The 14,320-nt window shown below is 40.7% G+C and overlaps 1 protein-coding gene and 1 long non-coding RNA gene across 2 annotated transcripts in view; both read right to left on the reverse strand.

The window, feature by feature from the left end:
- The window catches only part of LOC145451771 (uncharacterized), a 135,355-nt gene that overhangs the window by 75,680 nt on the left and 45,355 nt on the right, over positions 1-14,320 (reverse strand). The window lies entirely within an intron of this gene.
- LOC145451767 (solute carrier family 2, facilitated glucose transporter member 5-like) overlaps positions 1-14,320 on the reverse strand; it is a 64,370-nt gene that overhangs the window by 33,895 nt on the left and 16,155 nt on the right. The window contains exon 2 of the mRNA XM_080330007.1: positions 9,695-9,823. Within this exon, the coding sequence (XP_080186133.1) occupies positions 9,695-9,823 (129 nt within the window). The remainder of the gene's footprint in view (positions 1-9,694; positions 9,824-14,320) is intronic.

A 14,320-nucleotide genomic window follows, 5' to 3' on the forward strand; every position in this document is an offset into this window, starting at 1 on the left:
AGTTTAGTTGTATCTCCCGTGGGTAGGCACAGCTTGTAACAGGTTTGAAAAACAGATTAGGTCCTCCGCGAGTCATTGTTTTCCACAAACGGAACCCCGTGTCATATTTACTACGAAATCTTTTCTACCAGCAACGCGTGCTTGTGCTGCTTGCGATTGATCAGACTAACAAAATCTACCAATATACGTGCCGATGCGACAGTTGGTATGTGGGTCGCACATCTCAGCGCTTTCAACAAAGAATTCGTCAACACGTCCCACGTCAAATTAGGAATTCGCAGGGTGATGACATATCTTCTTCATCATCACAGTCTCTAGTTACCATGCGTGATTATGAACAAGTAACAGCATAAAATTCTGCCATCGGACAGCACCTCTTGAAACACCCAGAGTGTGCAAAACATTACAATAACAATCAGTTTTCCATAGTTGCCCGTGGTCGTTCTCTTTTCCATATAAAGGTTCTTGAATCAACCAAAGTTGCAAAAGCCGATCTTCTGCCGCCAGTAGGAACATCTCTACACGCTGGGAATCTGTCATTGGTGTTGTTTTGCCATTCGGCTGTTTTACAGCCGATTGTGTGTGTGTTGTACCGTAACCGTGCGTTGTTTCAGAGATGCCACTGGGATATTTCGGAAAAACCCAGATGTGGACGCCAAATAAACCCAGAAAAACCCAGATTCTAAATTACACCGAAATTGATGTAAGATAGCTGTGAAACTGAAAACTGACAATCATTATTACAGTCATGCAGTCAGAGAAGTAAGATTTAGCCCGCGATATCGAAATTACAAATGTTTATACTATACAATTTGCTCGGTAAACACAGCACATCCCACCAAAGTATTTTGCTTTCCACTCAACGCATTGCTATGAAACAATTGATGCGCGGCGTCAATACTCAATAGTGGACACTGTACAGCAGGGGAGTCAAACATACAGCCCACGGGCCACATCCGGCCCGCCAGACGATTTTATCCGGCCCGCGAAGCAATTCTGAGTAAATCGACAAATTGTTATTTTATCCAGTACATGCACGTTTGTAACAAATGTTGAGATGTTTTGAAGAAAACACTTCGATACAATAATCCATCGGGAAAGCAAATGTTGAGTATGTTCATAATCGACATTATAACCATCCGGCTACGGTGTTGTGGTTATTCACTCTATTTCTAGTTACCACTAGGAACAAGCCGGCCACATTGACACCCAATTTGAGAAGACACGAAGTGCACATTGAGATAAGAGTTTTCTGAAAAAATGGAACAATAAGTAGATATCCAGAGAAGCGAAAACGCCAAAGCGGAACCATTATATGCAGTTTACATTGAGAATATATATGTTACACAAAAATATCATTCAAATATCTGTGGTCGCACCGCCGTGTCACTTCCAACTCGCAATCCGGAGAAATCTGAATCGCGATTTAATAATAATGAGCCAAATTCAAACTTCCGCGTCAACAGTGTTGAATCTTTTGTAGTCCTCACAACGCACGCATATGGCTAACTCCAGATTAGGACTAAAGCGAAGGCAGCATAAAAATATGCCGACTTATATCGTCGTTACTGTCACTGCCTTAGCGGTTCATAAATGTATGCAACTGGCCACTCATCGTATTTTTCCAACTCCATCGTTCGCGAATAAACCCCTATGGTCCGTGATACGATGTCTATATATGCTTGATCAGCGAGCGATTTGAAGGTTTGAATCCGGCCCGCGAAGTAATTTGAGTTGGACTCCCCTGGTACAGTGTGCAGGGTGATTTTCGGGTATTTTCATGCAGTGATCTGACAAGTTGAAAGTAGGTTTCGGTTGATCGACCCATGCGATAATATGGAAGGGATGATTAGTCGAAAACACTGTTCAAGTGTCCAATCATGAAATTCAGAGTATATTCAAATGTGCTGATAACCAACGCGTCTGACTAACATTACTGGGGTGAGCGACTGCCTCTGAGTATTCCTGTTGGAAGTGAATATACTCAGATCCCGTTTTAAATTGCAAGAAAACGTTTCAGCTGAGTTGCCCTCTGAACATGATTTTTTGCGACCTGAAAGTTAGTATTCAATGAAGCTTCATTGCATGGCGGATCGCACCAAGGCCTATCATTTTACTAGTGAAACAGTGTCCCGTTACAATAACTAGTCACGCCATTACAATAACAACGGAATCAATCGGCAATTCTATAGATATCCTTACAATGTCGAACTGAAGTGCGTGCATTTTACGACATTATGATCAAACTATCCCTAATCTAATAATTAATCTTCGAGCGTAAAATTGACCTGACAAGCATGATGTTGAAAAAAAAAACAGATTTCACGGACAAAACCCAGAAACCCAGGTGATGCTCGAAAAACCCAGATATGGGTGGAAAAACCCAGGAGTGGCATGTCTGCGTTGTTTACTGCCGTTCGCGACTCTGTGTACTTGTCATTATTACGTCACAGCGACCAAATTATTTCTATATTTCGAACTTGGTTAACCTCATTTACTGGCGTTAGTTCCCGATGAGAGCCAGTCGAAAAGCTTCGAGTGGAATAAATTTGGCAACATGCACGTATTGTTTGCTGGAAAATTGAAGTCTTAAATTCTGTTCTGCACTCCTATACAAAACACAGCATAGTTTTTGCAAGCGAAAAATTCTTGCTGGCAGAAATCGTTTTTGAGAGATGACTCAAAGGTCCCAGAGACTCCCGTTTGTCGAAAGGGTGAAAAATCCACATGTTTGTGTTAAGGCTTTTGTCTGATGTCTTGGAAAATAAGATCCAAACGATCAAGGATAGTAGGTACATTAGAGCTCGCTACCTTATAGCGCTACCTCGTTACCTTTTTTTTCGATTTCCCATTTTCTGTCTTGCGAGTAAGTTAGAAGAGCAAAAAAAGTCACGATACTGTGTGGTCGGTTCTTTAGCTCAATGTAACTTGAAAGTTCATGACAGTTTAATAACTTTAAAGCAGCTTTTTAGACTATCACCAAAATCTGAGTTTTTGTGGCATCTCGCGACCTGAGCCTCGCCCATGAATAAGAATTCATTATTAATATTACAGTAGTATGCTAGGATTTTACGGACATGTATGACATACAGAACGCGCACACCACAATTCTACCCAACACAGCTCTAGAAACATGTCTGACGCACTCGATTTCAAATTAGGGTGAATTAAATTCTTCTGCGTGTTGCAATTGTACTACTGCCTACTCAGATTGTAAGAACGGGACTATTCGGTGCCGACTGTCGACTGCCGACAACGGAGCATATCCATATCGAAAGGTTTGGCCATCTAGCGACGGTCATTTTTGGCCAAGGTTTTATCGCCGCTGATGTTTATGGCGCAGCATTTTATCAGCGGTATGTTGGCCAAAACTTTTCGTCTTCATGTGCCCCGAGGCAAAAGGGGTTGGCTTCGAAATGATTGAGTTCCACAGGCCTGAACTCGCACTTTGCACACCCCCACACTAGCTCATCCCAACGGTCTTCGACCATGTTTTCCTGAAAAACCAGTCGGACAAATCTTATCATGAATTCAAACCAAAGGTAGGCAGATTCTCATGATCAAGCCATATTTTCTGCGGCTCTCGCTTATCGGCTATAGTACCAAACATTGTAACCTTGGATAGATATGTAAAATCGAATGCATGATTTTTTCAATAAATTCAACAAATATTACATTCATATTAACAGATATAGCTCTGGCACCGTGTCGACCCAAAACTATATACCCTTTGCGGCCCATACTTAAATAACCCTTGAAGAAGTATAAATTTGCGTTACAGTAAGTTGCAAATGTGAGTGTGCAATGATGGTATTTACTACTATCCTCGTGCCTCGCGCTAATCAAACAGTTACGAAAATAGTTCAGCGAAAGAAAGCAGAAAGTCATTTTGACGTCATTTTCCAGCCTGTCGCCCGCTCAGACGAGCTGATACACTGTATATCTGACCCTTCACCAGCTTTCGAACCAGGCTTTTGGTTGCGAAATAACTGCAGTGCAAAAATAACATTTCATTGCGGCTTGCGAGAGGTAAAGTTATTCTCAAAGCTACGATTAGTGGTGTGCCGTAAGTTAAACAAGTTTATACAATTGCGTCGCAACTGTAAAAGTTACACTACCCTTGAATTTCCTATTAGGTTTATTTGAATTATTCCGCGTCAGAAAATTAACAATTATTTACCATTTTCATTCGCACCACCTTCGTCATTCGCACCACCTTCGTCATTCGCACTGCAATTTTTTTTCATTCGCACAAGTGCGAACCATCACACATGTTGATAAGCACTGAACTAGCGGAATACCAGAGGAAATTTTAATTGATGCGAAAAAACAACATCATAACAACAGCATAAAAGCTATCAGCTTTTGTCTATACAATATTGTGGCTGGTTAGGATACTGCGTTGATATTTGGCCACTTAGCGATTGGTCACGTGAGTCGTCATGATGACCAAGATCAGAGGTGGTCAATTATTTTCCCCCACACGGGTCAAGTGAAAAGTTGAAAATACGATGGTGGGCCAAGTCAAAATTTTTAACTATATTCTGCGGCGTGTTAACTGTACTTCTAAATTGAAAGCGGTGAATTACTAATACACACGGTGGATGTATTGATACTTGGCAATGAGAAAGTGATGGTTAATTAACAAAAAAAATATAACTAATTATTCGCCTCCGTAGTTCAAAACAATGGTAAACATGATACATTTGAAACTCTTTTTAACCCCAAAATGTGTTTTACTATTAAGAAATCAAAAAGTAATTAGGATACTACCATGCTTGTCTTGATCGCTGCCTCCCGAGCAGTGTGCATCGTGGTGAAATAGCCTTGTTATTGATGGAAACCAGCACCAACAGCGCTTCCGAAATTCCCCTCCCTTATCTGAGTGTTCTTCTTCATGACCGACTTAAATTTCACAATGTAACAATTTTTTTTGTTCCCAGGTTCTAATCAATTTCTACCTATTACTTAGAACCAGTAAGTGTCAAAAATCAGCTCTGTTTCATATAAACTTTGTTTTTGTGGCTTAGAGAATGATGTTCTAAAATCGCAATATTTTTGAGAAAAGATATCAAAAATATGTCTAAAGAGCATCCAAGATGGATATTAATTACTTTTAATGTTAATACACTCTGCAATATTTGCCATTTTATAGATACTTCTGTTTGCAGGGTTGATTTTTGAGTTGTTGATATTTTATGATTTGCAATTGATATTTTATAATACTTTTTAATATAACTGGGAAGTAATGGGGACTTAAAAATGGTAGCATTTTAATGGGTATGCAAGGGGGGTTCACCAAGTATCCTTGACACCCTTGCCTTTGGGATAGTAAGGCTACGACAGAACACTACAAAAAGCAAATATGGACAAAACGAAACGAATTTGTTGTTGGAGAGAAAAATGTAAAGCAAACTTGGTTGATTAACCCAAACAAAGTGCTTATGCCTCCCCTTCACATAAAACTTGGCCTTATAAAGCAATTTGCGAAAGCATTGTATAAGGTGGTGACGTACTCCAGTTTCTCCAGAACTTCTTTCCTAAACTATTAAAAGCTAAAGTTAAAGGTGGTGTAAGTATTGGCCCACAAATTAAAAAAATTCTCAAGTCGAATGATTTTATCCAAATGCTTAATGATGTTGAAAAGAAGGCTTGAAATAGCTTTGCAGATGTGGTGAATGGGTTCTTGAGCAATATTAACGCACATAACTCTGAACTCGTTGCCAATTTGGTAAAGTCGTATGGAAACATGGGGTGCAGAACGTCCATGAAAGTACATATGCTTGATGCTCACTTGGACGAGTTTAAAGACAATACAAGAACTTATTCAGAAGAACTAGGGGAGCGATTCCATCAAGACATAAAAGATTTTGAAGGAGATACCAAGGGCAATATAATGAAAGCATGATGGGAGATTATGTCTAGGCCTTGATGCGGGAAAGTGATGTAAAGTACAAAAGAAAATCCCGCACAACATCTCATATTTATAGATTTTATACTTGAACTGAAATATTTATTTAGCTTTGCATTTAATATTTAACGATGGTATTGATTCGGGTACAGTTAAGACAATTATGTGCAAATTTCCATGTACCAAATACCTCTGCTTTGTGATTTGATTTTAATACCAAAAATTCTAATTCGTTGCCTATTATTATGCAAACTCAGAATTAACCCTTGACCAGACAGAAAAATAGCTAAATGTTGGCTGTAATTTGCTTTGCGAAAAAGCAATCGATCGCCTACGACTAACGCGTAGGAATATTTAGTAAATAAATTGATAGAAAATAACTTATTAGTCGATGCCAAGCGATTAAAAATGGACTTACAGCGATCAAAGACAGTTTGGTGAATATCCATTTCCTATAGGGTTAATCAGTATAACTATATTGATTTTTGGATGTTTCTAGATGAAAGCGATCTCAGGAAATATCAATTAGAACCCGGGATCAACAATCGAGTTACACGGTGTTATACTCCACGGCGACTTGCTCGCCTCGTAAAGGACTGGTTCTAGACTTGTACGAACTACTGGCTTTTCAAAAAGCGCAACTAGAACTAGAACTACTCAATTTTTAAAACTCGCAACTATAACTTTATCTAGTAACTTTTCACGATTCGCAACTTTAACTAAAACTAGAACTACTCACTTTTCAAAATCCGCAACCAGCACTGGAAGTAGAACTACTCACTAGATCTTGAACTAACGATCTTTAAAGATCCGCAACTGACTAAAAAACAACTAACTAGATCAGTGGTTCGTGACCCGTGTTTCCGGACGCAGAATGTAAGTAATGTATTAAATGTGCAGTTAGATGTGTAATGTGGTACTGGCAGATTATGGTTTTTGTGACTCACTGAAAATTAGTGGTTCCTACAAGGCTTACGGATTAGCGTAGGGTCCACCTGGACATTTTACGGCCCGTGGGGCAAATCCGGGCAGCGAAAAGTTGCTTAGAATTTTGAACTATACATTTGAACTAAAACGATGGGATGTTCAAATTGAACCGCAAATGCGTTTACTTTGAAGGCTGTTTAGTGCTTAGTGCAGTGGTTCTCAAACTGCGAGGCGCTCCTCTTAGGGATGCGTGATAGCGTAAGAGGGGCGCGAGTAGTAGTTTAGATCGCTCGTGAGGTGCGTGTGGTTCTCATGGGCCCTCTCGACCGGTGACTCGAAACCTGTGTTCGTGATGGCACCCTTTCAGACCCCCTATCTTTGATGAGGTGACCCTTGCGCAGATTGTGTGTTGATAGAAGGTATAGCTTGTGGTGATGATGTGTGAACTAACGTTTCAGGTATAGGGATTTCTGATGACGTGATGGTGCATTAAGTATAGAATGAGTGACGCCATCACTTTGCTTGTATATTCAAAATTATTATATATAACCGATTCGAGTTAATCCTAACGTTTTCGGTGAGTGCGACTTCAATATATCGTTATTTTTATGGCTGCGGTCGTGAAGTAACGTTTATTCGAAAAGGTGTGAAAAAGTTTGCGAAATCGAGGAATAACGCGCATGGTAATATTTTGATAATTAGTTTACCACAGAGTCGTCACAGACGGCGATTCGAATACCAACAATAGTTGCGGTCGCAAACTAACACCTTAAATAGGTGTGAAATAAGTTATTACTAATCGCGATCGCCGACAAGATAACACCTCAGACATAACCATCACTCGTGACTTGGTGTTAGAGACATACCGATCGCTGACGAGGTAATATTTTGGTAATCAGTATGTCGCAGAACTGGATTTTACTGGTAAGATTTAATAAGTAACGAATAACAGAACCGTCGCAGACGGTGACTCGAATACCGACAAATTCTCACTTATTTCTGCTCTAACCCTAATCCTTTGCGATGTTAGCGCTTATTCAAAAAGGTGTGAAATAATTGTAAAATCCTATGCTCGCTGACAAGATAATGTTCCAGACATAGCGATCTCTCGCTCACTATACAACTGAAGTTGCATCGTATCCGAATGCGTAAATTTATCACCTCGACGTCAAGTTCCGAAAACAACAACTTGTCGCTTCATGTTCTAACTCTAATTGATAAGTACAATAAGTAACGAATAACAGAATCCTTTTGAAACTGAATATTACTTGACTTGACCAACTCCCAACTCCGTTTTCGGATTATTCACACATTCCACGCCGCTGTTTTCACACTTATAGAATCAATACCAACTATCTCTATCCCGAGAATATTCAATCATTTTGGTAATTTGTCAACTATAAATCAAACTCTTGACAAATACACACATCTTAGGCTATCATTTGCCAACTGTATCATCACCGAAAAATTCAGGTGTCGGAATCCATTCGTGAGATGTTGACTACTATAGATAAATTGGGATAATCCAAAATGAAACATTTCTACTTTGACATAGTGTGAATTGAAATAGGATTGACAAACATGACTACCAATTTTCACCCAGTCACATTTCGAGATTATACACGTACTGATTTGAAACAAGTACTGAAACCTTGCAATTCTATTCGCGAGTCGGTTTTCCATCTGTCACATAGGGTTTCAGTAAATACTATCGCTATGGTGTCACGATATTTTAATGTGTTACTACACACAATAGAGTCAATCAATGAGATATTGTTCGTTGTTGAAAACATTTCCGACTTGCCAAACGCTTGCACATAACCAACAAATTGTCACTTGCTGATTTAACTCTAGTCTTTTCAAGAGTCTAATCCTTTTGAAACTGAATATTACCGAACTAGGACGCATTTAGCAAACATCCTGCAAGTCATTCCTGTTAGATTGCTGGATCTCTTCGAAAGCTTGCGAAAACCGTCCAGAATTCCACGCAGCAATGCTACATTCATAGATCGTATGGGGTGAAATTGGTGCTATTGACACCAAATTAACCAACCTGTATTTTGACCCTATTTTCGTGACCAGATTCATTGGTCACGACGAACTCTGCATTCGAAAAGCAGATCGTATCCCGCATAATAGTGAGCACTCTCGGCATAGAGTCTACATTAGTTATCATGTTTGCAATGATATAATATGCAATATATTGAAGCAAACACACATATTCATTACCGCATGCACTACGAGCTCAGAAGCAACAATATTGCTTTACAATTAGTGCCGGCTCCCGAGATCGGTTGTCCGGCAAATTCTGACGCTTAGCCGGAGTTAAACTGACTTTTAAGATAACATTGCCGCATCAAACTGGCCAAAACATTTTACTGGACGCGCCCGTGACCGAGAATACCGGGTCGCGAAAGCTCAGTAACTACACCCACCAGCAAGAAGCTGCTGTCATATGTCAGCACTTTGACATTTTATTATGCATGAATTTTGTTATAAAATTCGCAATATTATCCATAAAATATTGAGCGGCACAAGTGAAATATCTCAATATTTAAAGGTGGTTTTGGGGGTTCGTAATCAAATAGAAATTGAGAAACACTGATGTCTGTCAGATATTTAATATCAAATAAAGTCAGCTAGTGGAACAGTGAAATAATACTAGTCGGTTCCAAGGACGCGTTATATTATGTGGGACGTCGTAGTTACAATTGAATTTACTATTTCCTTCAACACATCTCCGTACACAGCAAAACTTTCAATATTTGATATTTAGTATAGCACCACTCGTCCTTCACAATTTATTTAGGAAATTCTTGCAATAATTATTACAAATGGAATATGGAAATTTCATACCTGGAATGTCTGCGAGTAGGTCTGCTCAAGGATCGGAATTATAGGATTCATTCCAGACAGAATATTCGCAATTGTGAACGTCCCAGTAAGGATAATGACCCACAATACAGACACGCAGTACCACGAATTCTAGAAACAATAAGATTAAAGATTCGGCCTTTTTTAGCTGGACCATCATGCGAGTGTGTTTGTAGTATAGAGTTTGGGCGTTTGGCACCCGAACACGATTTAAAATAAACAAACAAAGATTATCAATATAATAAATAATGAGAGAAATAGCTCATTCTTAATTTGCAGCAATACTCGAAGGGGAATTCCCTTTTTGGCTGTGCGGCAATCAAAAGGGGAGATTAATGTAGGTCATAGCGAAAAAGAATAAACTAACAATCTGCGTGAGTCGCCTCGCTTGACCTCGTGACCTGAAACTTCTGAATTGATTTGCAATTTTACTGTATTTTTCCATCATAATTGTCTCCTGACTTCGATCGTACGCCGACAAATCGGCTCGCCCTGACTTGTCGTACCGTGGTCCAATTTCATGACGGGGCTTGGAAATAATTGCCCGTCATACCCCCTGAATGACTTGTCGTTCCGCGGTTGATTCAATTTCGTGTACGGTGGCGCATAGGAATAATTGCCGGTCGTGACGTCAGTAAAGTTTTCTCCTGATCCATGAAATCCTGGTGCGTGTTTTAGGTATCAATACGTTCGGTGAATCTGTGCAAAATGACGCTTGTGATCAATGTTCCCTCTAAGCTGCGCACGTGCGCAAATGCGCAGTGCTGAAACGGTCTCTGCGCACAGAAAATCTAGGCTGCGCACAAAAAATCCGAAATGATGATTTTTTTTCAGTCGTTGCGCACAGTTGTCCAAGGGACCGCGCAGGCGCGCAGAAAATTTATAGGGAACATAGCCAGGGGAAAATAGTGCTATCGCTGAAGTCTGAAGGCGAGGCACAAGTGCTGCCCGCAAAGGTAGATATTGCGCTCCGTGAAGAAATGAGAATCTGCAATCACGTGCGCCTCGCAAACGAAATTTTCTTTTAGTATGGTCTAGTACGCGTGAGCGATACTGATTTCACTTCAATAGCGCAATCTTTTCTGGAAATGGCGAAATAACATGGTTTAACAAAGTTATAAATACCAATGGGCTAGCGAGAAACTAACGAATAGTATTTTCCGCGTGGCATGAACATTGCGTAAGATTTACTGTACAATTACATGCCGTGAATTTTCGAAGTCATCACCTCCATCAGGCGAATCTGATCACGTATGGTGAGATAGGATAATGGCAATATGCAAGCGATTCGTTTAACATGAAATGGTTGTCGGAGCATGTGAAAACGGAAGAAAAAATTGTAAAATTAGTTGAGAATTTTTCTTTTTCGAGCGAGAAAGGTCTGCAAAATATGTCTAGAAGCAAAATATGGAAAAGAATAGCATACATTTTCTTAGGAAAGCCACCGCACTCGAACTGAAGCCAAATCACCCTCAAAATATGCATCAAAGCACACGTGGAATCATGGAGTATTTTTTGGAAATTTATGCAACTTTTTCAGAGAAGAAATGACAATTTGAAACCGTGTACGTCTTACGTTTGGGCGATTTCAATATCTTCTGACACAGCAGATAGGAGGACACGAAATAGCATCATACCGAAGTCATTATACCAACGGGTACGCCCGAAGATGTTTGATTATTATTTAGGGGTCCTACCTTTTCGAACACACTTCACTCGATCAGCTCTACCGGTAAATCTGATTACGTGAGCAGAGGGAGGATAAATATTAATAGCAATATATATGCAATTCCCGATCATATTGACCGATTCAATCATGAATTATATAAAATTTTCGCGCATCGCGCGTCAATGCCATGCACCCACTAAAGGGACACCCAATTTAGATGGTAAGTGGCGGCAAAAAACGTAGGGGCCGAGGGGGGTCTGGGGGGCGAAGCCCCCCAGAAGTTCGGGTTATCACCTTATGGGGGGCCTGGTTGCGCCCGTGTTTGCGCAGACTCGTGAAAAATTAGAGGGAACATTGATGGTAACGCTGTTCAAATGGGGAGGGGGGTGGAGAGGGGTCGATGGGGACATCAAATGTATTGCATTCTGTAGCTGTCAATCCTCCCGAAAACGCGAGTTTTGTCAAACAGCAGATTGATGACTGACATCGATTGTGTTACGCTCGAATGATCATAGCTGATTTGCGTACTTCACACCACAACGAAATTACAAGTATTCGAATGACAAGTGATGACCGTGGAGTTTGTTGGCGGGGTAAAGTTGTTAACGTTTTGTGGTGGATAAGATTTTGCTAATATACTTCTTGTGGTGCTAAACCTGATTGCACTGACAACACCTGCACAGATGAACATAATCCCGCCAATGGGTCGATACAAAGTTTCGCTGTGCGCAAATTAATATGCCACGTTATCCCCATATCGTGTAAAGACAGTAGAACTATTATGCCTGGAAGGGGGGTCGTCACTTAAACGTTTCCGGACCCAAATTTCATCGGTTTTGAGCGAAGCCGGACTGGATACGGTCAAGTGTCTTTGAGAGTCATATTTATTCTCTATTTTACCCTCACTATATGTGGAAATAACAGGACTTTACGTACCAGCCGGGATTTACTTCAATTTGGCCGCCTGAGTCGGGGGGCGGATTCGGATTTCGAAATATCCCACTCATCTTTACACCTCACCGAAGGCAGACTAGGTTGTATCACGTGAGTAGTTAGAGAAATGGGCGGAAGGTGCCCATTCGCGATTTATAAAGAACAAACAAAGATTATCAGTATAATAAACAATTAAAGAATTACCCGATTCTCATTTTTGCAGCAATACTTTTATGACCCTGTGTGCGGCAATCAAAAAGGGGGAATAATTAACGCTAGAGAGAAAAAGAACAAAGAATCTCGATTGACCTTTGTACTCTGGCCAGACATGAAACTTATTGATTAGTAATTCTACTTGTACTTTTCCACTCGCCTCCTGATTTAATCTGTCTCGCTCGACCTCTGGACAAGGACACGAAACTAGAGCTGACTTCGGTCGTACGCGACGGGGCTTGGTAATAGTTGCCTGCCGACAAATCGCCCTGACCTATCGTTTTGTGGTCCAATTTCGTGACGGGGCTTTAGGAATAATTGCCCGTCAAACCACCCTGGTTGACTTGTCGTTTCGCGGTTGACTCGATTTCATGTACGGGGGGTCATAGAAATAATTACCGGTCGTGACGTGAAAGTTTTCTCCTGATCGGTGTGATCCTGGTGCGTGTTTTAGGTGTCCATACGTTCGGCTGTGCATAGTGACGCTTGTAGTCTGTTCCATACTGTCGTACTTGCTCTTGCTTTGTTGTCGACTTAAATAGTAAGGAGAAATGATCTGTTCTGGTTATAAATATGTGTATCATTTTGAGTCATATCGAGAACCAGAATGTCGTGTATTAGAAATAGGTATTAGGCGCCCCCGACATAGATTAACTTAAATAAAGTAAAATTTAGAATATAATAAGTAATTAGAGAAATAGCTGATTCTCAATTTTGCTCGCATCAACGTGTTAACCCCCGGTATTACGTACCTAGTATTCGGTGCAAGCAGCAAATGTCGCTGTTCCATACCTATACCGCGTTCTAGCGTCTTAGGACAGACAGTCCGATCCGAACAATGTATTTATGATGGGTTCTTTTTACTGCTTCACGTCCGGTCAAGCGTAATCATACCAGTGCCTATAAATGATATGTAATTTACCGCGGGATATTAATTTTGTATGCTGTATATGATATACAACTTGAATCGATCAGTTGTCGAACTGATGCTTTACCCGTCTGTACGATCGATCACGAGCTCACCACGCACTTGTCGTTCGAGAGCGACTCATTTCGCTATAGACAATCAGTTGTGTTCGCATGTACCGTAACATATCCTCAACACTTGTTATGCCAACGCCTCCACGCGTATTTACAATATCATACTAAGGAGCTATTGCTTCGGCAGACACGCACTGTCGCTCGAAGTCAACAAATTTCGCTGCAGACAGTCAGTTGTATTCGCGTATGTGTCGTAAATATATCCTCAACACATGTTATGCCAATACCTCCAAGCATATTTGCGGCATCATACTACGGGTATATTGATTCGGGGGATTGTTACCGTCAGAGAATTGCTGTGTCACCCCTTTTAGCCTCGCATTTCCCGTTCGAACTCGGTAACTGCGAGTGCGATGTCAGATTCAATTGTACAGTGACGAATCGGGGTAGCTCGCTTCATCGGGGATCAGTGGACTGTCTTATTTGGCTGAAACGCGCTCGGTGGTGCAATAATGGGGATGAATTGTGACAGATCATATGTGATGCGATCTATAGCCTCCTTTCGGTGAGGATGAGTGGGAGATTTCGAAATCGGAATCCACTGCGACTATAGGATTGCAAAATCAAAGTCCAAAAAATCCGACTGACACGTAAATTCCTGGTTTCTCCATATATTAGGCTGGGTAAAATGTAGCATAAATCCGACTCTCAAAGACACTTGGACGCATCCAGTCCGGGTTTAACCAAAACTGATGAAATCTGCGCCGGAAACGAATCGTGACCACCCCGTCCAGACAAAACAGTTCTGCTGT

This window comes from Botryllus schlosseri, chromosome 12 (genome assembly GCF_051294905.1).
Source record: "Botryllus schlosseri isolate E-star chromosome 12, Bs_hap1, whole genome shotgun sequence".
Taxonomy (NCBI): domain Eukaryota; kingdom Metazoa; phylum Chordata; class Ascidiacea; order Stolidobranchia; family Styelidae; genus Botryllus; species Botryllus schlosseri.